Raw genomic sequence first — 27,138 nt, forward strand, 5'->3', positions numbered from 1 at the left:
TTATCACAGCTCCTAAAAAAAAGTTTAATCAAAGCCCAAGCCTGCTGGGCTCTGTTTCTACCCCTGACATCAACTCACTGCCAAATCTTGGACAAAGCAGAACATCCCCTCCCTGATCCTCAGTTTCCCTAATTTTAAGGACTATGTTCTCTCACACCTGAGAAACTTATCACCACCATCAGCACGATTGGTTGAGGCAGTTATCAGGACTGCAAAACCACAATCTTACTGTAATAATAAAGGAAAATAACAGCAGTAGGATATATTAGGATAGGAGAAAAAAAAAATCCTGCATTCAAAATTGAGTAACACTGGTAATAGCAAAGGCCTTTCCTTTGTGCTTCTTTCCCAGTTTTAAATAAAAAAAAAATAACAGTGATAAGATCTCTTTCCTCAATCCATTGGATGATCTTTGGGAATATGCAGCAGAGCACAGGCTAGGAAGAAAATGAAGGAGAGAAGGAGTCTGCAGCTGATGCTCCGTGTTGGGAACAGGGCTGCTCCTCTCCCAATTCCATGATGACAGAAGACTCCTGGGAATCAGATGAGGGAGGGGAATATGGGTAAGAGGAGAGAAATCCATATGGGAAAGTTCCTTAAAGCACATAAAGAGACAATAAATTTGATAAGGAATAGGAGGGAAAACACAGCAGAGGGAAGGGAAGAGGAGAGATAAAAGAGCTGTAAGTATCACTCAAAAGGAAAACTCAAGGCAAGTCTACCAGGCCCCAGGAGTTAATCAGCAAAGAACAGGGTGGTTTTCTTCTCAAACACAGCAATCCTTTTGCTTTCATGAGCTGGTATCATATCTCTCAAACGCTGCTTTACCGGGCCAATTCCAGATGCTTCTCAGTTTCACTTCACCCTCGGTCTCTTATTTTGAGAACAATGGCTAATTCCTTGTTTGTGTACTGCTCAGATGGATATTAAACAGAACAGTATCAATAATTCCCAGAAAACATGCATGAGCATATGCCTGACCAAGCACACAAACACACTGCCTGCTAACCTGCTGATCCCACACAACTTCTACCATGAGTTGGCTGAAGCCAACAAGCTGGTACCTACCCCTTGTCTGCAAGGAGGGGACATCACCTTCTTGTGGTAAAAGAAGATGAGAACTAAAGAGAGCTCAGAGTTATCCACAGCATGTGCTGGGTAGGGAAAGGAAAACCAGCAACTGTGCAGAGCAGGATGCAGGGAAAGACAGGGGAATCAAGGACAGCAGATAGTAGAGGAAGAACCAAGACTAGGATGGTGATAAGAGAGGGTGGAGAAATTGGATGGGGAAGTTACATGCTTATATTACCCAGCAAAACAGAAAGCTGGACAGGGCTCATTTTCACTCCAGGAAAAAGAAGGAAATAAAAGAAAAGGAAAAAAAAAAAAAAAAAGAGAAATGTTGAAAGAGACAGAAGCCAAAGTGGGATCTGGAGTATAGCAAAAACAACTTAAATAAACATGTCCCCTTCCCCTGGCCAACTTCTCTGACGTTAGGGCTTTGCAGTTTTTCTTCTCTTGTATCCAAAGCAAGAAAAGACAGCAAAATAAAGGATGTTAAAAAGCAAGGACCTTGCAAGGGTCCAGGCTGTAGAGGGGGGACGCAGAGGACTCTCTGGAATCAGAGCAAAAAGCCAGAGTCAGCCAAGGTCAATTGGGGGTTTTGATGATCTTGAACAAGTTTAGGATCAAATCCATGCTGCCTGCATAAATCTAATATGGACAGTCCAGCCCCATTCTCACCAGGGATTAACCTGACTTGTATTTGTATGTGTTCCCAGTTTTAAGCTGTGATGTACACTGAACCTTCACTTAGTGCTGGCAACTGTATGGATGTTGACTGGTGTTCAACCAAGCAAATTGGTCTGACTACTGTGAACAAAGACAGTAACAAGCAAAATTCTGGGATAAAATTTTCACTCTTGTTCTCTTTTTAGCTTGCCTTTTTGGGTGCTGCTCTGCTCACATTCAGACAACTACAAACACATTTTTGACTACTTTGAGCACTTTGACTTCATGGCTGGCTTTGGGAAGAATAAACTTCATAATAGGCACTAACATAAAATCAAAGCAGTTTACAAGAGCTGCCACTTGTGTCAGAATATGTGGGGAAGTAAACAAGCTGCTGTTCCTTGATCATTGGAGTTTAAATGCTCTATTGATCTGGGGAAAAAAAAAATCAAAGGTGCTTTGGAAATCATGTGGGTATGTGCATGCAAGCTCACACCAGAGAAAATGAAGAGAAATAGAGGGGCAAGTAGAAATTACCATAAGAACAACCCAGCATTTATTCTTCTCAGAAAGCTGAAATAAAACAAAGAATCATATCCAGATGGCAGCTACCCCACAGTAGGAAAATGCCCACAGAGCCAAGGAAGTATCAGGTCAGAAGAAAGGTACACCTTTGTTTTTAGAAGTCCCACTTGGGGGAAAAAACAAGCAAACAGGATAGAACAGTCAATTGATCTGTGCTCAGAACAATGCATGAAGCAAATGTCCAGAACCTAGGAAACAGAAAACCCCAATATATTTTGCATATTTTAAATAGAAAGATTATGTGTACTGATCATGTATTTGATGAAAAAATTGGCAGTATTGAGAGAGGCGACTAAATAAAGAAAAGATTATAGTAGACAAGTTAATATACTTGAGAGAAAAATGTAAAGGGTTTTGATCAAACAAGACTGTTCTGATCCATTTTCAAAATAATCTGGCATAGAAGATTTGAAGAAGTAAAAAATGTTAAGCTGTTTGTTCTTTCTATAATGGGATGTAGGAATTGCCACATAGACTAAGACCAGAGAAGGGTGGGAAATGTTTGATAAAATATTTTTCTCAGGAAAAAGGGAAATTAATCAAAACAGACTATCTGTGGGAAAGGATCAGTTTTGGCAAATATTCTAACTTGAAATTTCAATAGAAGTTTCATAACTGTCAAAACACCTGATTCTTTCTTAACTTTCTGAAAATAAGAAAGCTGATATCTTCTCTGGGCAAGTGTTTTTCTTTTTCATAGTTAGCACTTTTCTAAACCAATGCTTTGGAATTTCAGTACTTAGGATTTTGTCAAACGGTCCTTCTCTTTTCCAATCTTACATTATAGGGGTGACCCCTGGTCTTATCTAAAGATCTTTGGTTTATAATATAGCACTGGGAAATTTTCTGTGGCCTGTGCTATATCAGAACCTATAAAGTGGATGTTCTGTGAACGTTTGGACTAATTATCTGTTGTTATAACCCTTCTCTGCTTTTGGTCCTACAATTTCTATCAAAGAAAAGAGGAGCTGAAAAAACAATGGCTAAAATTGGAAGCAAAAAAAAATATGAGAACATTTCAGTTGACTCCAGCCATAGAAGGGTTTATTTTTGTTTTTTCAATATGTCTTTTTAAAAAAAACCCACTATATTTTGGATCTTTTTTCTGCCTCAGACCAACAAGAGCAATGGAAATCTGAGGTGAAATCACTCAGTTAACCCTCTGGTCTTGAGAGCCTCTATAATCTGTTGGTCCTGCAGTGTATTTTCTCCTAAAGCTCAGGCAAGGACCTCTCTTGTGACAGACCTGAGAAGCCTGGTACCTGTGTTCTGCCTGAGACAGACCTGGGCTCCAGAGAAGGCATTTCCCCACCAGAAATCCCAGCTCCACCAGCAGTGTTCCTCTGCTCTGCTTAACCAGGCCTGGCCCCCAGTGCCCAAGGAGGTGCCTGCTGGTGGTTCAACACTTTGCTGTCAACACATCCAACCAAGGATCTCCCCCTTCCTTGGCAAAAGCTGATGGACACACAAATCTTTTAAAGCAGAGACCTGCCCAGTTCTCTTCATGAGAAAGGTGAGAGCCACCTATCTTTGAGAGGGTGATTGGGGGGGGTCCCTGGGGAGCCAGTGTCACCCTTCCAGCTGTTCCAGTGCTCAGTGAGACTTCTGGGATTTGGGATTTAAGCTCATCCCTCTACAGCACGTGTGGCTAGGACTGATGGTGGGCACCTCTGCTTGGTTGTTACCTGCAATGCTCCTCTGGTGCCACGCAGAGAGGTGACATGGGGACTTGGGGAGCAACTTCAACCTGATGTAATAACTTTCAGGCACTTGAATCAATGACCAGGTCTATCTTTCTGTGAGGGCTTAGAGTGTGATGGGTCTCCAAGGGCTGCCTCTTCCCCTCCTGCCACAGCTCTGCTCTGTGCTTTTCCAGACATCTTCAGCAATCCCTGAGGAGAGCCCTGCTCTCTCTCCAAACAGCATCCCCTCAGCTTGGTTTCTGCCTCACATGAGTTTTTCTAACTGAAATAGGCTGGCTTGCAATAAATCAGGTTGAAACAAAGCTTGGAGAGGTAAGCTCAGCCTGGAACACACTGCTGTGCCTAAAGGAGAGGACCATACATCATTTAGGAATCTAGATTTGCCATCCTTCACACATAAAGGCAAATTTCCCTCTTTCTTTCATTGACATGTAATTAATTAGAGCAGCCTACATGTAACTGCTTGAAAATAAACCCAACAGCTTTCTTCTAACGATGCTGCTCCAACTCTTAATGTGTAGCTGGTCAAAAGATCAGTTTAACTTGGAAATCTTACAGAAAGAAAAATTCTTTTTCTTCTCCAGTTTCTGACTCTTCTCCTGATTTCTGCAGGCTGAAGGAAAGGTGCTATTCAAACACAAGTATCTAATAAATTACAAGCTATGCTGTATTTTTTTCAGTGGCCTGCTAGTCTCACCTTATCCACATCTATAGTCAAGAAGTGGGTGATCATTTGAACCCATGTACAGGGAAGTCAAAACCCCACAGCTCCCTGGAGCTTTCAGCAATGGTGTATTGGAGACTTGTCACCCTGAAGGAGCATCAGCTCCATCAGTTCAAGCTCCTGTCACTTTGGTCTTATTGTTAGTCTGCTCCATCCATCATGCCCATCCCTCTGGGACATGGCACATGCCAGTGCCAATTAAATGACAAAATTACAAGATTTGTTTGACTTCATTCTAGTACTTTGTTACAGATCAAAACAAGAAAAGTCATGCCATTAAAAGACAAGAGGCTGTTGAAGAGGAGAAAATGGTACAGTACCTACCTAACAATTATTTTAATGCCAGTGAAACTTAAGAGTAAACTCTCTATTGAAAACATCCTAAAGGTCCAACACATTGTCTACCAGGATAAGCTCTGAGGACAGAACCCAGCTCATCAATTTTATCTGAAGTGTAATAATTCAGTATCAGGCTCCAAAATTTCAGAAGGGAACCAAATTAATCCCTCAAAGCAAATATATATTCTTAAACCCTGTGGAGGGAACAGACCTCTGCATTGTCAATTACGTCTTTATAAGTGCCCAGTTATTGGACCCTGACACAGATGTTTCTCAGTCTCTTGTATGCAAGAGCTGTGGCTTTAAATGAGCTCCACTGTGCTGATTTTGGCATTTCTTTCCCTTTGGATTCTGCTGCAGTTCACCAAGGACTGAAGTTGGGAAAACATAGGCACTTCCTTACATACAAAGCTTTATTAAGCGGGGATCATGCTCTCTGTTGGCAGGCAGAGGAATAGGGAGATGGAGGAGAATGGATCTGGGGAAAGAAAAAAGAAGAAAAAAAAGAGAAAAAAGGAAAGGAGGAGGGAAAGGGGAAAGGGGAAAGGGGAAAGGGGAAAGGGGAAAGGGGAAAGGGGAAAGGGGAAAGGGGAAAGGGGAAAGGGGAAAGGGGAAAGACAAAAAAGAGAAAAGACAAAAAAAGAGAAAAGACAAGAAAGAGAAAAGACAAGAAAGAGAAAAGACAAAAAAGAGAAAAGACAAAAAAGAGAAAAGAGAAGAGAAAAGAAAAAAAGAGAAAAAAGAAAAGAAAAAAGAAAAAAGAAAAGAAAAAAGAAAAATAAAAAGAAAAAAGAAAAAAGAAAAAAGAAAAAAGAAAAAAGAAAAAAGAAAAAAGAAAAAAGAAAAAAGAAAAAAGAAAAAAGAAAAAAGAAAAAAGAAAAAAGAAAAAAGAAAAAAGGAAAAAGGAAAAAGGAAAAAGGAAAAAGGAAAAAGGAAAAAGGAAAAAGGAAAAAGGAAAAAAGAAAAAAGAAAACAGAAAAAAGAAAAAAGAAAAAAGGAAAAAAGAAAAAAGAAAAAAGAAGAAAGAAGAAGAAAAGAAAAAAGGAAAAAGGAAAAAGAAAAAAGAAAAAAGAAAAAAGAAAAAAGAAAAAAGAAAAAAGAAAAAAGAAAAAAGAAAAAAAAGAAAAAAAAAGGCATAGCAAAACACAAATAACTTTCACTCTCCAGAGCAGACACGCCTTCTACTCCAGCTCCCACTGCTGATCATTCATCCAGTTCCTCTCAGCTCGCAGCCAGTAAAGAGTCAACATCTCCTTCCTATGAAAACATGAGCTATCCCGCTGCTGAGCCATATACCAGAAAACACACTGACAGGGACTCAGGAGGATCCTGTTTCTTAGGACGGGGTTGCATTTCCACAGTAGAACCGAAATATCTTTGATTACAACATAAGCAAGGTCAACAGGGCTTTGAAGCGTCTTATTTTGCATGGCATGTGTATTACCTAACTGGAGCCCAGCCTGGACCTTAACTCCTTCCTTCACAACTCCAGATACATTCAAAGACTCTGCAGGGGAAAGTGCAGAGACTCTCATGATTAATACCACGTGTACATGTGTGTGTTTGTAAGAGGGATGTACTGTGCTGTGTGGTAGGTACACACATCCAAGGAGTGTTTGTCCAAGAACTATGTGGCCCGGGGAGGGAGGAAAAGTACACACGAGCCGAGCTGCACCGACCCAGCTCCCCAAACCCTCCTGAGTCTTTGCATAACACGGATCAATGGGTCAGACTTCTAAGTTTCCCAACAGCTTTTCCTGACAAATGCCAGAAGAGGTATCAGGCCAAGTCAGAGGGCAGCAATAACATCACTGCCAACCAGCGTGAAAATTGGCACCGCTTGGCACCGAGGGCTGCCTATCATCAGAGGCAGGGCATGGCCCAGCACAATGACAAACCCACTTAACAACACTGTAAAATTAGCCCTTTATGAAAACAAATCAAATACTGCAGCAGAGGGTGACGTAAGGAGAGTTGGCTCCAGACAGAAACAGAAACTCCTGTAGCTTGGATTAGCAGAAGAGCTCCGTTATATCAGGGCTCAGACAGAGAAGCTGATAACAACTGGGGTCCTCTGTGAGATTTTTTTACAGCCACAACAAGCTTCCCCTCTAAGCACACATGTGGCTGCTCTGACATGCAGTGACTACTCCCATGCTAGCAAGGAGGGAAGGGCAGCAGTCAGGCTGAGGGCAGGGGGCAGAAAGTAGATGAAGGTACAAGGAGGACTCCGAAAAAGATCTGTATTCCTGTCAATCCCGCCCTCTTCCTGTGACCAGAGTTTCCCCCTCTGAAACTGGGATGGAAGTTGGGGAGAAATCTACTTCTGGCACTGTCAGCAAATTTGACCCAGCTCCCAGCATACACCACACCCCCCAAAACACCCAGAAGGGCTTTTGACTTCAGTGGGGTCCTACAGATGCGACTTCAACAGCAGAACAGATTCTGTCACATCCCAAAACAGCGAAAATGAGAAAGCCAAGAGTTTTGGCAGCCAGAACCCTTGATTTCCTCATTGAGGGAAGCGTAATCTCTTCCTAAGCTTGCTGCAGGTCTGGGAGGCTGTGGTGTGGAGGATCCTCCAAGTGAGTTCCTCTTGGATCCCTTCCAGGTGTTTACACACAGAGCCAAACCTGGCTCCTCTTCAAGAGTGTGTGTGACGGGGGAGGGGGAGCTTAAAAATAAAATAAAAATCACAAAGTCCTCCTGAGCTGAGCTGCAAGTTCTACGGTGCTAAACTGGGGCATTTCTTTTCATTTTTCACAGTGGAATGTTATTTCCATGCATAAAATGGGTCAAGTGTTTTATACAGGCAACAACCCAACCTCCCCCATTCAATTACAGTATTTTACTACAAATGATCTTTGTGTGTGTTTGTCTAGGTTCCCTATTGTGTGAAATAGAGATTCTTGCACCAAAGAGAAACAAGGGGTGTTAGGTGTTGCATTAAAACCACTGAAAAATACAGTGACCTTGTTTTGTCCCTTAGGAGAGCCACGTAAACCTAAATTCTGTCTCTTCTACCTTGAAAGGGAAACACTTTGAGCCCGGGGTTCCAGTTAAGATTAGACAGCAGAAGAGTGGAGTATGAGGAAGCCAGAGGAAACCAAGTAATAATCTATTTCACCTCTGAAATCACCCATCTGCTTATCCTCCTAAAGGCAAAAGGGACCAGCCCCTGCCCAGCACCTCCTGCCCACCCCAGCAGCCACACACACACCACATCCCCTCCTCACAAGTGAGCAGAGCAGCTGGGATTGGGGAAAGTTAAGGAAAAGAACGTCCGAGTTCATCTTAGGTTTGGCTTTTTTGTTGTTGTTTCCTTCGGACAAAGCAACTTTCTTGTGAGAGGACAGTCGTGCAGGTCAGGGATGGGGCAGCAGAGCTGGAGAACCTCACTGGAGGGAGGGTGGCAGGGGAGAAGCTGGGCTGGTGGGAGCAGCCGCGGTACCACCGGCACCAGCAGCCACTGCCTTCTGGTAGGAAGTGACTCCAGTTAAAGGGAAAGGGGAAACCCTCCCTGTCTCTTTAAAGCATCCTAGGACATGGAAACTTTGTACAGTCAGGGAATCTCCTTGCCAAAAGAACTGTAAAACATGTCTTCCTCTCTCCCCTGAACCCCCAATGCCTGTTTCTCTTTCTGACTCGTTTTCTCTTTTTTTCTTTTTTCCTATTTTTTTTTCTTGTTTTTTTCTCGTTTTTTTTTTAAAAAGGGCATTTCCATTTTCTATGACTTCCTTCAGAGCAAAGATGGATGTGGCGACATTTATAAGGGCTTGTAACTCTCTGAAAAGTATCCGATTTCACGGCAACTTCACTGCACTTTATCACTACAGCAAGGAGAGGGCGGGAGGTGGTGGGAGGGAGGGGAAGAGGGAACAAGCGCAGGGAAAAGGACACAAATTCATGATGGGCTCATAAAATTTAAATAGGAAAAGTGCAATATTCCACATTATTGTTCAGTTCAGACAGCTTGGACTGGTAGCTGCTTTGAGTACTAAATGATTTTATAGGGCTATTTGACCTTACAATCATTCGTGTTACACTTGCCATTGCTAAGGGGAGACAAAAATACTCACCACATCCTCTAGCTGCAGTGCTACTCCCAGCCCAAGCTGAGTGGTGAGGGATTGGGAACTTTATAAACTCATTTGATTCATTTGAGGTTTCACAATAGCCAGAAGTTCCTTTATAGCTTTTTGGAAACCACACGCTAACACTGCATCTAAAAAGGTAACAGTGAAGTACACTAAAGAGCTGATAAAACTGGGGAACTCGTACAGGGAACTCAGATATGCATTTCTTTGTAGCCACACACTAGACACACAGGTTTCTTTTCATACATACTTATGAGCTACTTTCAAATGCTCTGTTTACTCCTTTCCAACGTGAAAATCAGGTAAAAACCCTGTAACAGCACTCTCTCCTATCTGCACCTTCATCTGTACACCCAGAAATAAAGCAGCTACCCAGGATACTGCTGTTTTCCAATGCAAAAGTTTACATAACTTTTCCTGCCAGCATAGACTTTCAGCCAGTTCGCCGAGCTCCAGGATTTCACGAAATATATATATAATAAACTCACCCCAGCATGTTTCCACATGCACCCGCATACATATGCATGTTGCAAGGCACACACACACACACACACACCTCGGAGTACACACACGCGGATACCATACACACGCACGCCTACAGCTGGCTGCTCTGCTGGCTCCCGAAACCTAGGAGGGATGCTGCAGCCACAGGCACCACCAACTACCTACCTGCAATGACAGCCGGAGATCTCTGTCCTCCTTCAGCTTTCAGCCACACTTGCAAAGTGAAGGCATCTCGGGGCAGCTCAATATCTGCCTTCAGCCGCAGCTGATCACCTTGTCCACTGAAATAGAGCGCCCTGCTCGGGGTAAGGGACTCCTCTTCGTCCTTTACCTCCCGCTGTTGCCTCCTGCGGGGGACATGCCCAGGCTCCAGCCCAGCCGTGGAGCGCCTTCCTCGGGCTAACCTGGTGGCACAGGTGCCCGGGGCGGTGTAGCGGAGCTGGCGGCTGTGCCTGGTGTCCCTTCGCGCCCTGCGGGAGCGCTCGTCCATCCCACATTCGGGTCCACTGGCGAAGGCTGTACAGAGAAGCGCAAGAGGCAGCAGCAAACTCCAGAGCTGCATTTCCAATCTTCCCCCCCCTTCTCCCCTGCAAATCCTCCCGATCTGCCAGCTTTGGGCTCCTCCTTGCCTTCACTTTCTTCTCTTGTTCACCCTTCTTGGTATTTGCTCTTTTTATAACCCTTCTCAGTTGCTTTTTCTTTTCTTTTTTTCTTTTTCTTTCTTTTTCCTGCTTATAGATTTTTTTTTCCTTAAAACAAATAAAAATAAAATAAATCAAAACTCCTTCTTGGTTGAAATGTATTTCTGTTCTTCCTCCTCTATCTGTCTTCTTCTCCTCTATTCCTCCACAGCTGGAATTCCTCTCTCTTCTTTTCTCTGCTGGATTTTCTTGCCTTTATTTTTTTCTTCTTAAAAAAACCACACACACACTCTCACACACACACACAAAACAAAACAAAACCCCAAAACAACCCCCCCAGCTTTCTCCAAGACTCAGACCCACTGATTTCCCTCCCCCCAAAAGATGCTCTAATCTATTTATTTTTTGGCCTCCTTTATAACATAAGCCACAACCCCCTCCTTCCCCCTAACCTCCCCCCCTCCCTTCTTCTCCACAAAAAGAAAGAAAAGAGAAAAAGCCCCTCAGAAGATGAGTAAACAAGAATATGCTAATCTACTCTAGGGTGCTCCACCTTCCCAATTGAATGATTCCCATTAAAACTGCAGGGATCATGACTAATCAATCAGCTTGAAGGAGCAGATAGCTCCAGAGGTTCAAACACTTTTGCTGTTTTCTTTTTGCCTCTTCTTTTCCTCTCTTCCTTTTTCCCCCTACCACTTTCCCCCCTCTTATTTATTTTTTTTAAAGAAGACAATCAAGATGAATGGATCAATGTGACAAAAATCCTGCACCCCCCTTTTTGCAATCTCCCCAGATTTCTTTCTCAGTCCAGTCCAAAACACACATTCCTTTTTTTTTTTTTTTCTCTTGGCAAAAGAGAAAGCTATTTCTCCTCTCAGACTCCCCGTTGCACTTTGCTGGTAAACCTTATGCTCCTCTGCAGCACATAACGAGTCTTGAAACTTGAGTCTCAGATATTTTTTTAATTGCTTGCTTGCTTGCTTTCTCCCTTTTTCACTCTGTCTCTCTCTTTTTCTAATTCTTTCTTTTCCTCTTATTATTTTCTTAAAGTTATGCAATCAGCCAGGCTCCCCCTTTTGTGGTCCCCCTCAGTGCAGTTGTGTGCAGCTAATCCAAATGTTGCATCAAAGGTCCCCATCGAATCATCAGGAGCTAAAAGGAGAGAAGCTTTTTGAAGAGCATTTGCCTTCCAGAAGCTGTAGCAAGAGAGCAGGATTTGGCTTCTGAATGCTCCAAAGACTCCTGTTTTTTTGAAATAATAATAATAAAAAAAAATTAATTTTATTGGTGGAGTAAGTAAAAAAATCTTCTCTCAATATTGGTAATTTTTCAGCCTAAGAAATTCAGCTCCCCTGGTTTGCTTGGCTTAGTTGTAGCCACAGGTAAGAGTCTGGCTGCTTGCTGGTTTGTAGATCTCTGTTTCTGAGCTGGGACGGTTGTTGGTTTTTTTTTTTCCTTTTTTTTCTTTTCTTTCCTTCCCTTTTTTTTTTTTTTAATTTTTTTTTCACTCTTGAAAGATCTCAAAAGCTCCCCCTGATGGCAACAAAAAGGATTTTTCGAAGTACTTACAATAAGTGGGAACGATTTAGCAGTAGCACACTCATAATCTATAGGCCACTATTCCATTCAGAAGAAGTCCAGCAGAACCAAGTTAAATCACACCAAATCACACAAACCCAGTAACCTACATCATCCTCTTCTTCCATCTCAAAATTAATGACTGGTGCATCACTGTCTTACAAACTTTTAACAACAACAGCACAAGAGAGCTTTCCTGGGATTATAATCTTTCTGCTTCTCCAGATTACCCTATTAGTTTGGGCTTGTTGTGATTACTAACACTGAAAATTCACATGATAAAATCAATGAAAGTAATTTTTTTCAATGAGAGTTCTTGCATGCTTGCAAGGCTTCTAAGAGGTCATTTTTTTGTTTGTTTCTTACTAATTTGCAAACACTGAAGAATGTGCAATTGGCATTTTCAGAGACCACATCCATACATTCACAAAATCCCACCAGAAGTCACCAACTCCAGCTGAGCAGCCTCATACAGACCTTCCCTCCACAACAGCTCAAAACAGTGGCAACAACTCCAAAGACTTTAATATGAGACCTCCCAACAAACAAGAGAAATTTGTTGCCTAGGAAGAAAACTACAGCATGGCATGAACTCCCATGTCCCAAAGAACTCAGAAGGATAAAAATAAAATAAAATAAAATAAAATAAAATGAAATGAACCTGTTCAAATAAGAGCTAACCCAGAAAGAGTCCTGCTGCCAGGGTCACTGCTCCTCTACCTGACAACTCACCTGAAGTCCCTGAGAACTTTGCCCATGTGCAATGTGCAAGAGCAGGCTCTAATTTAAATGAAACAGGTCCCAGTTTTTCCAGTGGAAAAAGCTGATTTTGTGAAATCCCAGCATTTCTTGGGGATCTTATGATTCGGTTGAAATGATCAAATTATTGAAACATTTTGGTTTGATGACACTGTACCATTTAATTTTAAATGTATTTGACCTTCTATCTCTTACAATATTACTGTCAAATGAAAGGGTTTCATTGTGACCAAAAGGCAACATTTCAATGAATCAAACTGCAACTCCAGTAACAAATTCTGGGGGTGTTCTCACTACAAAGGAAAGGCCCAAAACTCAGCTTTCTGTATTCACAGAAGAAAGTATGAGAAATTGGAATTCACCTCTAGAGCACAAATTTCACATTCAATCAGTTTATTTCAAAGGCATAGCAAAAGCATAAGGAAAATACAATGTATGAACTCTTGGTCCTGAGTGATAAAGAACAGTGGTGTAAGAGATGAAGTTTTAGAAATAGCAAGTAAATCTGTGATTCCTTAAGTCTGTGGGTCACATCTAACTTCCCTGACAACAGATGAAATTCTACCCTGCACAGATGGACATTTATTCACTGCTTAAGCCAGTACTTAAGTGATGTACAGGCCTTCTGGCAGAAGGGTTCCTACCCAAGGAGAATAATCCTGCTGTTGAACTCGAGCGAAGTATTCTCCTAAGTGAAGAGAGCAGGATATTGTCCTGCATCTAGAGGTATTTTCACAAGAAAAAGGAAAAAAGCACCAAACCCTAGATACACACACAGAGACAAGAATTAAAATAGATATCTATGATATTATGCCAAAAAAATAGCATTGAGCTACATGCTTTATGCAGTCATTATAAATAGAAATACTCAGCAGGAATCTTAGCTGAAGCTGCCAATATCTCCCAGGTTCAAGACTAGAGCTGAGTGAATAAATCATAACAAATAATGGGTTTGTCAAATTTTGATGCAAGCAGACTGTAAAACCTCTCAAATACATTTGAAATTATATACCCATTTCTCCTTCACATATAGCATTTCTCTAAGGCCAATTAGCACACAATTTACTGTAATGTATACATTTTCACATTTGTTTTGTGTTAATTAGGCAAGGAAGTCACAGAGTATTATTTTTGTCTCCCTGGGGGGGTCAGGTTTAATTACTCGTGATACAGCAAAATTACTAATTTCATTTAAGATGGGAGATTCCATTCCTTGAAATTTGTGTTGTGAAAAGCAAAGTTGGCTCTTCAAATTGCTCACACCCAGGTCAATTAAAAACAATGTTTCTTTAAAGTCAAGCTGAAAAGTCTGCCAGCTGCTGCTGAGTTGAGGATCTTCTATTTTGAGCGAGTATTTGTACCTATTTGTCTTCACTGTGCACAACTCCATCAATCATAGCAGAGGTTTGCATGGTTTTTACCCCTCACCAAAATCCCAACCAAGTCCCTCCAAACTTGGCTTGAGGATCGCTCAAATGCAATCCAACAGCTTCTCTGTTCAGAATCAGACAAGACCCAGACACCAGATTTTAATGCAACATCTTGGATTCAGGGAATATTTTATGCAATCAACAATGGTATGATCGGAATTACGCCGCCTCCACAGAAAAGTGAGGAATGAAACCCAAAGAGCTGAGAAGTACTTCAAAGAAAAAGGGATTTGGGCATTCCATGGTGTGAATCCCATAAAGTCCAGCACCTCCTAGGAGACAGAGCCACTTGCCTGGTGTCAAGACATTCAGATAGGGTTCCGTTAGGTAGAACGTGGCTACAGCTCCCTGGTAGCCCAAGAAAACACAGAAATGCTAATAACCAAAAACCAACAATAAAAATAAGTCAAACATGTTCAGCCTTGGAAAAAATTTAACAGAAGACCTAATTTGGACTTAGTATAAATTCACCAGTTTGTTAAATATTTTCTCTATCTTTCCTTCCTCCCTCTGTTTTAAAAAGGACAAATGATTAAATGTCTGTGTGCTACATTTACTGTCCCACTCTGTGCTAATAAACAAACTTGATTTTAATGTTTCTGTATAATCATTGCCTGTGTCCTCATAACTCCATACAGCTACACTAACTTGAGCAGAAAAGAGAACACCAGCACTACCCTTGCCTTTTGTAGTGGATTAGAGACCCTTCTACTGCTGTTCCTCCAGTTATCCCATATGTAAAATACACACTATGCTAATTTACATCAATAAAACAGCTTTATGTCAATTTGAAATATACCCTTTAATGCAGAGAAGTTTACTGAACAAGTAAGACACGCAATAAATGACAATCAAGACTAAACATATGATTGATGATTTTATGAAGGTATCAGTAATTTTATAAGGTAATTTGCAATCAGTGGCTATAAATTCCTATTTAAGCAAGCATATCACTCTTTTTCGCCCTGCAGAGAGCTGTATTTCCTAACAATACAGACGCCTGTTCCCCTGGAATTTGGTTACTTTATCCTTCAAATTTCCCTCATGAAATATCATATTTCCAGAAAAGTTATATATTCTTTGCATTTTTTTCATCACATTCTTGAAATACATTCTTGGGGGTGGGGCAATATTCCACAACACTGTGGCATGAGCAAAAAGATACTGTAGATGGTGGAAGCAATGGGGCACATTCTTCCCCTTCAATTAAACTATGTAAACACTAATTGATTAATTCTGTGGGCCCACTTTGGTTTGGACTGTGTCTTGTCATCCAGGTGACTGGGAAAGGCAGACTGCTTGGATAAAATCCTTGCTCAGGCATGTAAAGCAGAATGACAGCCCTGATCTACGTGATGCCCAATCACCTCTCCAAGGCTGTGTTACTGTGACCCAAGATGCACGTGTGAAGATGCCCAGGGCTTGTGTGAAGAATCCCAGTGCGTTCCACCGGGTGGCTATGGGGCCAGTCTCTTCACCTGTCCCCATCCTGAGATGGGAGAGCACCACACAGGCAATGGAGGCAGACTGCTAAACCAACAGACTGCTGGGGGCAGCAAAATCTCAGCCTAAAGCAAAAGACACTGACAGGAGGAAGAACCTCCAGGGTCTCAGCAAGTGCCCACAGCACCATGTTCAGCCAGCCCCATGGCACCGGGGTGGACTCCAGGGTCTCCCCTGTGTGTTCTTGACAGGAGCAAGGTCCCAGCAGCCTCCCAGCCCTCTTACCATTGCCCCTCTATCAAACACCCTGCTCAAGACCCCCGCCCCTTTTGGATCGTTCTAAAACCCCACCAAGAACATGAAAACTCTTTGCCCCCTTTACCCTTCTCGTTTAAGGAGAATGAAATTCTGTGTATTTTAAAAGTTGGCTCGCACATAGATTTAAAATTCTCAAATGAAATCTGGATGCTGAGACCCAGACCTGTAGATCACTTTTTATGGCTTCTGCCCTATTTGCTCAACAAGGAATTTCTGAGGGGCCAGGAGGAGGAACAATCAAATGTTGTTCCTGAAAAAAAACGAGGTAAAAACCCAAAGAGTGCTTAAGGAGATGCCCTGTTTTTTCCAGAATGCAAGATATGTTACAGGGTTCCCAAACCACCTCACCTAGGTTATGTGCCCTCCAGTATTTCTGGGGTTGGTTCAAATGCCAGGGGAAGAAAAGTGTACCTAAAGAAGCAAAAACCTCCCTGTGATTTGCATCTTTCTAGTGATTTGCAAATACTGGCACTTGGCTAATGAGCTGGAGGAGAAGGACTGCACAGTCCCATTGCTTTATTCACTCCTGAGCATTTTCAGTTTGTTAAGGCTGCCTTGATGCAGCTTGTAACTTGAGAGAGTTGCATCCATGAAAGGACCCACAAATCAACCCTGACATCTTCTAGGGCACTTCAAAATCATCTCTAGGACTCACAGGAGTACTCAAACTCCCAAAACAGCCAAGATCAAATTGGGATGGTGACTGCCACTGGGATGGAGAAAATACTATTTCACTGAACCAAAGACTTCTTGGACAGCATCAAAGTCAAACGACTCTAAGACAGATAAAAAGAGGCCTTGTTTATTACAGAGGGGTCCCCTGCCTTTGTAAACATACGCTACATTAGCTGATACATTCCACCCAAAGAGACACCTATCCACAACATAAACCATACCACTGCAGTTGCTGTTAATTAGTCACCACCCATTGGCAAGTCTCAGCCAAGAGGTCAAGGACTTGGACAAGCTCTGGAGCCTCAACTATCCTCTTAGGCTGTTTTCTCCACAAGATAAATAGCATGCATGGGTGCAGAGAGGGGAGAGAGCTGCTTTGGCAAGGCAGATGGAGCCTCTGCTAGCTGGGTACCTGTTCAGAAGATACATGAGAGGTCGTAAGTCTTACAGTGCTCTGTTCTGACATCTTCCTCTAGCCATATATCACTTTTAAAACATTAAAGAAAGATCATTATCAGCTGTCCTGGAAGAGGAACACAGCAGGAGAGGAAGGTTTCCAGTCCCACACGCCAGGGTGGGCTCCCCCCAGCAGGGTGGCATCAGCCACTGGAGGAGAAGTGGGTCCTGGAAGTGGAAATGGAGAAGAGGGCTCTGTTTGCTGCTCTCCCAGATCCCCTAAAGTATGTCAGCACATTGTGGAACTGTATCAGAAGAGCCACACAAGCTGCTATAAAAGCCAGAAAGAAAGCCTGATGCTGGCACGTAAGAATGCATGGGGAGAGACAAGACTCAGACAGACAGATGGAAATACATGGCTCAGGAAGAACCTAGAAAATCCAAACATAGCAGGCCATGTTTTGGTATTCACAGGCATCATCTCCAAGAAGGTTTAACATATCCAAATGTTTTTTCCTAAACTAAATTTCTGCTCCAATGCCAGTACTAACAGGATTAACAAGAGAAACCTGTCATGTCTTGTTATTGAAGAAGATAATCAAGCAAATGATAAACAAATTGATCAAGGGAAAGACACTGTGTGTCATTCTGCAGCAAGAAAGCCAAAGGACAGAATTAAGAGGAAAAAATTCTTTCTGCCTTTTTTGAGCTATTCTCAGTGAAGTGGGATTTCCCCTTTCTGCTTTCATTTGAATGGCATTTGAAAAACACAGCTGCAAAGTCCCATGCACACAAGGGGAACCCTCCCAGCCTCCAGCAGCAGAGCTGAACCCAGCAGCTTGTCCTGTCTGCACAGGATGCAGAGCCTTAGGTGGAGGCCTTGACTCAAATGCTCCCAAGCCTCACAGGCTTCTTACCCTCACCCAGATTTGGGTCCCTGAGATCATCCATAGATCAGGCAATAGATCATAGATCAAGTAATTAAAGGTTAACTTCTTCCCTGAGCTGATGGAAGAAGCTATGTTGGTCCAAACACAACGCACCCAGCATCTGTACCAACCTCTGCCACACCTTAAACCTGAAATTCAGAGCAAGGCAGGAAGAACCTGGCATCACAGGCCAAGGTGATTATCTGCCCGGGTGGAAGATCCAGTCTTTTAATTCATATACTTTGCTTCAGAACTTGAAAAATCTCATCACTTCACCTGTCATCCCCTTGCACGCAAAGCAAGCAGCCCAGAGTCCTTCCTTGCTCACCCCACCTGTGCATCATCTTCCTGTACCCCCCAACACTCAGCTCCCAGAACCCACAGATATTAATTGATTTGTCTAAAGAAGGTTCAGGCAAGGATGTATAAGATCTAAACATTCCACTCATACCTCCCAGGCTACCCAGTGCAACTGAGATTCCTCAAAAAGAACAGAAAAAGTGGAAATAGAAACCAGACAGATGCAAAGCAGAAGGGAAAAGAAACCCAACAACATAACACAAGAAAATTGGAGGACAGCCCTGGTTAAAAGCTGCAGATTGGAGGGTTTTTTGGTAAAATTTTGGCATTGGTGGCTGTTATATGTCACTGCATGAAATAAAGACAATATAGCAAGCACCACTGAAATGATTGCCATATGTGAGGGTGGTGGCAGGCTGTACTTTCCCTGCCACCTCCTATTGCTTTTGTCTTCACTAAAGCTGCATTTAAACTAGTGAAATCTATCTCTATCTCTATCTGTCTTCATGTATAAATACATTTTCAGCCAAGACCCACCACTGGCTACAGTTGTATGGCAACTCTCAATTGAAATGTCTAAGTGGGGTTTTGAGTTTATCCCCAGCTCATTTTTAATGCACTTAACAGGATTTTCAAAAATTCCCTTTGCTCTTTGAGGTGATACCTGGTCCTCCAGTGATTTGTAGCAGATCCCTCTGATGCAGTGCAGCTCCCTCTTGGGTGTCAAATCCTGTTTGCCCACTGGCAGAGAAACCAGCAAACATCTTATGGACAGCAAGAAAAAATGCAGAGAACTGGATATGAGAAAAGTATAACTTTGTTGGTATTGGGGCACAGTTCGTGTATCCTAGTTTTAAAACTGCAAGTTATTGCACGAGTACTTCTGTGCACAGAACTGGGCACACTAAATGAACTGGACTGTTGAAATGGCAGCTCAGATAATTAAACCACTGAGTACCTGAGTGACCTGGTTAAGAATCTCAAGGAACTAGAAAATTCCTCAGGAGGCAAAAACTGGGATTGAAATATCAAAATTTATCCTGTAGCAAAAAATAGTCTCCTTTCATTCCTTTGCCACCAGTGCTTTAAAAAGAATGTGGAAAAAGAAAAGTGCATCAAATGAAAACCCAAATAATACATGAAAACATTCTGAAAACTAAATAGGCATAGAAGCACAAAGGCCTGTATATATTCAATACTATTTTTAGAAAACATTTAAACCTACAGACTTCAAAATTAATTCTCTAAAGTAGATTTCTTTAGCACAATACAAATCTTATTAAATTCCATAGTTCACAATATTGATACAAGAAGGTGCCCTTTGCTATTAAAAGCTACAGCACCTGCCCAGAAAGGTTAGCAACTCTTTCTAAGATACCAAAATCTTTTCAGTTCAGTTCACCACTAAAAAATAGTTGGACTGATTTTAATTTGATCAGACTTGAGTTGTTATCAGAGTAGTTTACTGAACAGTTACTCTGAAAAATAGGGAAGCTTTTGCTTCATGCAAATGAAATCAAATTTGTTAGGGGTGTTCACAGTACTTCAGTCCTTACAACACCTTGTGCTCCAAAACAGTGCATGCTTTGTAGCAAATACTTTATTTCTAACTTTTAATAGGAAAAGCCTTCTGTGGAGTTTACAGCCATTACTTCATGGGGAATGCATGCAGCATTCTCACTAAAGGTGAGTGGGGTGATGAGCCCCATTTCATAGCTTGAGACAAATCCACTCCAATCCAGAGCTATATAGGTATGGGGATGCCTACATTTCCAGCTATGTCAGTGGAACTGAAGGATTTGAAAAGGACTGATGTTTATGAAACTTAGCTGCTAAGTTTCTACCAGGTTGCAGCAATAGCTATTCTTTTTCCAGCCTTGTCAAGTATGGCCAGGGTTATCAATTGAGCTGATCAATTTTGATTAACTTCTGTCACAAGATTTTTTTGAGGATATCATGAGCCTTCACTCCTCAAAATCTCCCCTAGAAGCCACCTGAAGATACCAGGAGGTATCAGAGGGACCAGAGCAGAGGTGCAGTAGACAAAAACTTGTGCTAACATTTATTATTCAAGTTCCAGCTTCCATTCTTCCATGTCGAGCATCTTTGCCAATGCTAAATTCACCAAGACTGACATCAGAAAAATAGAATTGAAAAATGAGAATGATTATCAGGCTCAAGAACCAATACTTTAAACCACATCCTATATTGGGTTTTTGTTTCCTCATTCCACTAACTTACTTTTACTAAGGCTGATTATAACAATGGCATGAAATTAAGCAAGAGGGAGAAAGGAAAAAAAAAAAAGAAAGAAAGAAAAAGAGGGAAGAAAAACACTCTTTGTTTGTTTAGATTGAGTCACATTGTGAATTTAGGTTTCATTTTTCTCTTAATTTTGTGAAAAGATTGGCCTTAAGAAAAAACACATTTCTGGAATTGGGAACCTACAGCATGGTACAGCTTTCGAGACACCATGCCAAAGAGTCTCTTTAATTATTTTTAAGATGAATTTTCCTTGTTCTGAGCTAATGGGTAACAGACATGTCACAAAAAATACTCCACATTCCTACTTCTTTAGCAGAGGAGAGGGAAAGCTGTTTCTAAGAGTTTTCAATGAGTTTAAAAACTATAGGCAGGGCCCTGACAACCAGTGCCTGCAGTCTGTAGGCATCTAGTCCAAGTTCACTGGAGCTACAGTCAGATTCAGGCTGAATTAATCCACATTCAGACTTCCAGTTTGAGCTGCAATTTAAGATTAAACTCAAGATGCTCGTGAGGCAACAGACCTGTTGGCTTTCCTCTGTTACCTCACTCCTTTCACAGCCCAAAGTAAAACTCTAAGAGAACTCCCACAGACTACATGTACACCTTCAACATCCCTTTAAAATGTACTAATAAAAGTGCTTGAGTGATTAAGGTGGTTTTGATGTTTAAGATTACTGAATGCATGAAAATCAACAGATACCCCTAAGTCACCTTCAACCAGAAAAGCCGTAAGAAACCCCAGAGCAAGCCATTTGCAGCTATTAAAGGTGCCAAAGTTCATGGCAGGAGTCACTGGCTGAGAAGCCTTGGTCTGGGAAGTTCTCAGTCTCTTGGGGTTCAGCCTTTAACTGGCAACACATTGGCTTGGGGCATCTCAGGCCAGAGAGATGGCCAAAATTGGTGTAGGATGCAGATGCTTGTTGAGGAGAGGGCAGCCACCAAAATGCCCCAGCCAGCCCAACTCTGGGGTACTGGGTGGGCTCCTCTTTTTGGAGGAAATGACACTTTTCTCTAACTTAAGTCCTTCCCAAAAGGGCTGCTGAAGCCAGCCTGCTTTTTGTTCTCAGTAATCACTTTACCAAAATTTCAAAGGCTTTACGTGACTGAAACAGTGTAAAGTTATTGCTACCGACACTGTCAATGAATCATTAACATTTCTTAACAGGAACAGCACAACTGTTCATGTCACGGCTGTCTCATTCACTTTCAAATCAAAGCTTTCAAATTAAATATTCATTTAATATTAAAATATTAATGCAGTCCCACTGTTTCTGTAACAAATATTAAATTCTTATGGCATTTCCAGGCAAATGCATATATCATAAACTTCATCTCCCCCAGGAATGTCCCTCAGCCTTCCCTTTTCCTCCTTCAGCATTATCCTGATACCAGGCCAGGAAGGGACTTTGAGAGAAGGAGGGGCTGCCTGATGAAGGGGAGGCAAGGTGGATAATTTGACTTAAAGTGTACCCCATTCCTCCCCTCCCACACAACTTCCCCACCCTTAGCTCAGGATATCGAAAGCTGCCATTATATCTCCCGCCTACAGACTGAGTCATTCATACGTTCAGCAATTCCTGTTGGAAAAACAGTGAATGCCTCTGTCACCAGAGCCCATTACAGACATTAAACTTTGAAAATCATCAGGGAGGGGCAAGATTTAAAGTCTTGCAGGGTGCACGCCTGGTCTCTCTGCTCTCAGTAAGAGCTGAATTGATTTGACAATCAGCTTTTACAGCCCTCACGTCTACAGGAGACAGCACGCAAGTATCTGGTTAGGAAACAGGTCAGAGGAATAGAGTACTTCTGTCATGGATATTTTCTGGGATTATTTTTTGTTTTGTTTTTTGTTTGTTTGTTTACTTTTTTTGTTTTGTTTTGTTTTTGCGGGGGGGGGACACTTATTTGGGGTTTTTTTGTGGTTTTTTTAGTGGGTCATCTCAGGCAAAAAGACACTGAACGGAAATCCACAGTAGTGTTCCCATTGCTGTACCACAGCTCAACATCTAAGGCTTACACAAAGAGCATCTCTTGTCTGGCTGGCTCCAGGTGTTCCCACATGAGGCTTCCCAAAGGTGGTCACCTGGGGTGGTGACCTTGCACCCTACAGAAAGCTTCAGGCTTTCAAAGATTTAACTCCATTTAACTCTGATTGGAAGGATCCAAAGGAAAAGCTAAGACTATTCACTGACAAATGGTCAAGACATAGCCCCATTCAGAAAGGCTCATTTTCTGCACAGTTTACTATAATTGCTGTGCTTGTAGCTTCCTTATCCCTCCCTCTTGAGGCCATTAAATCTACGCTACTCTTGAGAGTGAGGAATAAAAGCTTTTTGGCCTTTAGGCTCACTGGTGTTTTCTCTCAGCATTTCCTTCTCCAGTCATGAGACATCTTGGGTTTTTGGGGGAGACTTGTTTGGGGTTTTTTGTTTATGTGTTGCTTTTTTTTTTTTTTTTAAGCCAAGTATTTCATCTGCATAAAAATCATTAATGTGTATTGCTCGGGGAATTTATTTTTTGTCTCAATTTGACAATGGCTCCGGAATTTCCCATATCTGTCTCTCTCAATAGGATGTGAGGTCTTTGAGACAGGAATAGCATTATCAAGGTTTAACTGAGTTTTTTACAGGAGTGGTTGCAACTGTAACACTCTGGTGCTGCATTTCAGATTGGCTGTTGGATGATGACTTAAAAAAAATATGTTGGGAGATCCCTTCCTCAATAGGATGAGCAGAAGGTGCCACCCTGAAGGTCCCATGTCTCTTTATGCTCTTCTAATCCTGTTACATGCCAAGCCTTTGTGCCTCTGTATTCATGTTCTCAATAGGATTACAAGAACTGCTTTTAGTTCACTCTGAAGCTAAAAAAGTCTGCTAGCTCAAACGGGTTCTTGGGGTCTTTCCTTTCTTTGAGGTTTGCCATCACAGTGTATGTTGCAGAATATACACTTATGTGTACAATCACCATATTATCATTTATGACTAAAACCACCAAGGACTATCTTTGACAATACATCTTCAGATACTTCGAGAGAGGAGTTTGGATGCTTCGTCTACCTGAGGGTGTTTCTGCTAAGAAATCAATCTTTCAATGCAAATCTTATGCAGAGACTCTTTGGAAAGAGTTCTGTGCAGAAACAAATGACCAATGAACCTAATACTGGAATCAAGTTTCCTTAAATTCCCCCAAATCACATACCAGGACATAACCAGCACCTCCAGGAGAAGCATGGAAAGTCAGTGAGTCAGTCAAGCAGACATCTCATGCAGCCATCATCCCTCATCCTCCCTTCTCAGCACCAACCTCCTGCTAAACCCATCGCTCTCCCCTCCTGCTGAAATTTGTTCCTCTGCATCTAGACCCAAACGTAACATTCACCCCCGCCACCCCCACTTCTTTCCCTTTCTCTAATTGTATCCTTCCCCCCCCCTCATCCAACTCCTCCATGTTCATTTTCATTCTCCCATTACTCACTTTCCATCCTCTCCCCTCATCCTTTCCATTTGTAAATGGTACCTGTCCTTTATATACCACTTCACCCTTTCTCCCTCCAAAGCTGCATCCAGATCCTATAAGCATTTGCTGCCTACTTTACCTTCTCCCTGTAAAATATTTCCTGACCTTTTTTATTTTTTTAAGGATGCTACATAAAAATAAACTATATTCTTTTTTGAAAGTCCCCATGATCATTAAACCACCACACTCAGCTGTGAGTTTTTACAGCTTACCATAAAACCTTTTGCAGTCTTATTATAGTGACTAAAGGAATAAAACACTGCTCAAAAATAATCCCAGCAGTCAACCACTACTGATTTCCTCCTCTGCTTCTTAACTGATTTAAAAAAAAAAAAAAATCAACATATTACAAGTACTGTATCCCCAAGTTTTCAGAGCAATGCCTGCAGGACACAGGCAAAGAGAGAGTATGCAGGGCAGCTCCTGCTGAACCCATTACTCTGGTTACCAGTCCCCAATGCAAAACAGAGGGCGAGTGCAGTGTCCCAGCCACTTGCCTTGCCCTGAGATGCAGAGCCACCCAGTCACAAAACTGCTGCCAGTTGGGATACCTCTAAGTGGCACTGATCTAGATTTTCAGCCAGAGATTACAGAGGGTATACTGAGGCTCCAAAAGGGACACAAGAAACCAAAAAGAAAAAAAAAAAGCACAGGAGTAGCCTTTGAAGCAGAGAGCGATGCTGGAATGAGCCCCAGGCTTGGCTGCAAGACCAAAGGGACAAAGGCAGCAGAGGGCCCTGCTCCACAGCAATGTTTTGGGGTGGGTGTGCAGGAGGAAACGGTGCAAACATGAAGCATGAGTCACAGCCACACCTTGCAAGTGGCTGTCACCAACCTCTGTTATTGTTACGCAGGAGGCTCTGGCATTAGTGGGAAGGTCTTCTGGGCTGTGGCCAATGCAGCGATTGCTGTGGAGGGTATTAGGTGTAACAGGATGTTTTTCTAGCAATGGCTAAAGGCAGAAGCTATGTCATTCCACACCTCCACCAGGGAGGAAAATGGATCCTAAGGTGGGGAAAAAACTTTGAATGCACAGTAAGCAACTCACTGTCTCTCTTTTTTGAACAAGTTATTTAAAAGGACTAATAACTGTGTTAGGGATGAGCACGTTTTCCAGCTATCCAGCTCACTCTCCCTCTCTAATGCTGACATTTCAGATAGATTGCTATAGAGTTATACCATTACCAGATTAAAAGGATGTCACAGGCAGCCTTGATTATAAATTCAAGTGATTGTATTAAGTGAAAAAAAATCTCCTGAAAATAATAATGTTAAGTTTTATAACATTATTCTCTGCAGCTGTAGCATGTTCCATGAACAGTAGGAAGGATTAGAGGTGATCTCAGGTGATCTATGGCTGATCCTTTAAAAAAAAAAAAAAAAACAAAAAAAAAAAAAAACAAAGCAGCCAAAAAGTCCGCCACTATGACACCAAAAAAAGCATTTTCTTTCTTCATACTATCACCTATCCTTAGCTCACAGCCTGGAAGACAAACAGGATTATACCTTCCCATCATTTTGTGCTGTGTCTCAGCTATGTGCAGGTAGGCTGAGGATGATGATGAATCCACATGAAATTGCCACAGTAACAGTTCCTGAAGTGACAAGTGGCTGCTAGCCCAGAGAAGTATTATGAGCTATCAAAAATATAAGCTGGGATTTTTGAAACACTGATTAGGAAAATACACTTCATAGCCAGGTAATTCCAAATGCATCCTCATAGCAGAACCTAACCCTTCATACAGTCTGCATCACAGACCCCAAGACTCACCATTTTTTACAATTTTGATGTTTTGCTGCGTCATGGTTTAAAAAAAAACAACCCAGCCATCTGTTGCAATTATAGCACTGAATTACACCACCACAGATGGAAAAAAATTCATAAAGTTGCAGCGTCAAGACTTTAATGATTAGGAAATCCCTGATTTATTCTTGCTTGTGCAATCAAAACTTGTTTCCCATGTGCACACACATTACAATGTCCCCAACACTAAAATGTCATGCTCCTTTATCACAAGCTCCTTAGGGCTGCTTCACTACAGGAATGAACTGGGTGGAGAGCAAAGAAAGATCATTTTTTTGGTACGGGACTACGGACAACAGTTTCTTTCTCTTTCATACATCAATAGTTCAGAAGCAGGGGCTCCAAAATCATGCAACAAGCACAACTGGAGACAGAATTAGCTGCAAATTTAGAACCAGAAAAATGCACTTCAGCAGAGTGAGGCCACCATGTCCTATCAAAAAACACCAAGTCTTTTTCTGTGGACATTTGAGACTTTCACATTGAAACAGCTGTGACTTTGTTTGGGTTTTTTAATGGATAATACAACACAATTTCCTCCCAATTTGTTCCTGGAAAGAGAAAACTACTTTGGCTCAACTGTTTTGAGAGACGAACAAGCAGGAAAAATTTCAGCCTGCATGAGTAACTGAAAAAAAAAAAAAAAAAAAAAAGTCATAGTTTTATAGCAAAAGCAGTACAACATCAACCTTGGCTGTTATCTCTCCCATGGCCTGTTCTCAAAAGCAGCTACATCGGAGGGCATTTGTTTTAAGGTAGTTTTTGTGTTTTGGCCTGGTTTTGTTGGGTGTTTATAAGCTGTAAGTGAAATTCTGGACCATTCACTATTTCTCTTGAAGTTACATAAAACTAAACTAATAGTTCTGGCCAAAAGAGATGAAAAAGAACAGAAACCAAAAATGCCTTGGCTCCAACTTCTGAAAATGATGGGCTTCAATTTTTCACTTCATTACGAAGTTTTCAGACAAAATTTACCACCATTTCATTTTCAGTCATTGAATTCTTACATTCAGTGCTTTATTCTGGGCTATGCAAAACTTGTTTTCTAATCTGATGCCTTCCGTGTCTGGAGGAGAAGGCACTTCACAAGGTGGTAATGACAAGAGCCCATGCAACAAATGTCAGCAGTGCTTTTCTGCAGGCTGAAATCTTTCCCATGCAAGATCTGCAGGAGTTATTTCCAGGAGTTTTTGGACACATGCGAGGCAGAGGAAAATATTTGCAAGACTCTGGTTATCTGAGACTCTGGGTGTGGTTTGGGAGATGCTTTCCAGAGACATCCTCCTCAATCACTCAGTCACTGGTGACTGCGTTAACGCCTCAATATTTGGCTAATTTGCTGGTTCCAGGTACCTTCTGGTAGTTACTTGCCCAATGCTGACCTCCACTTGCAGCACT

At 41.9% G+C, this 27,138-nt stretch overlaps 1 protein-coding gene across 1 annotated transcript in view; it reads right to left on the reverse strand.

Moving 5' to 3' along the window:
- The window catches only part of PAPPA (pappalysin 1), a 179,910-nt gene extending 169,223 nt beyond the window's left edge, over positions 1-10,687 (reverse strand). Inside the window, exon 1 of the mRNA XM_071766589.1 lies at positions 9,849-10,687. Within this exon, the coding sequence (XP_071622690.1) occupies positions 9,849-10,245 (397 nt within the window). The 5' untranslated portion in view covers positions 10,246-10,687. The remainder of the gene's footprint in view (positions 1-9,848) is intronic.
- Positions 10,688-27,138: the final 16,451 nt, after the last annotated feature.

Source organism: Heliangelus exortis, chromosome 22 (assembly GCF_036169615.1).
Source record: "Heliangelus exortis chromosome 22, bHelExo1.hap1, whole genome shotgun sequence".
In the NCBI taxonomy this organism is placed as follows: Eukaryota; Metazoa; Chordata; class Aves; order Apodiformes; family Trochilidae; genus Heliangelus; species Heliangelus exortis.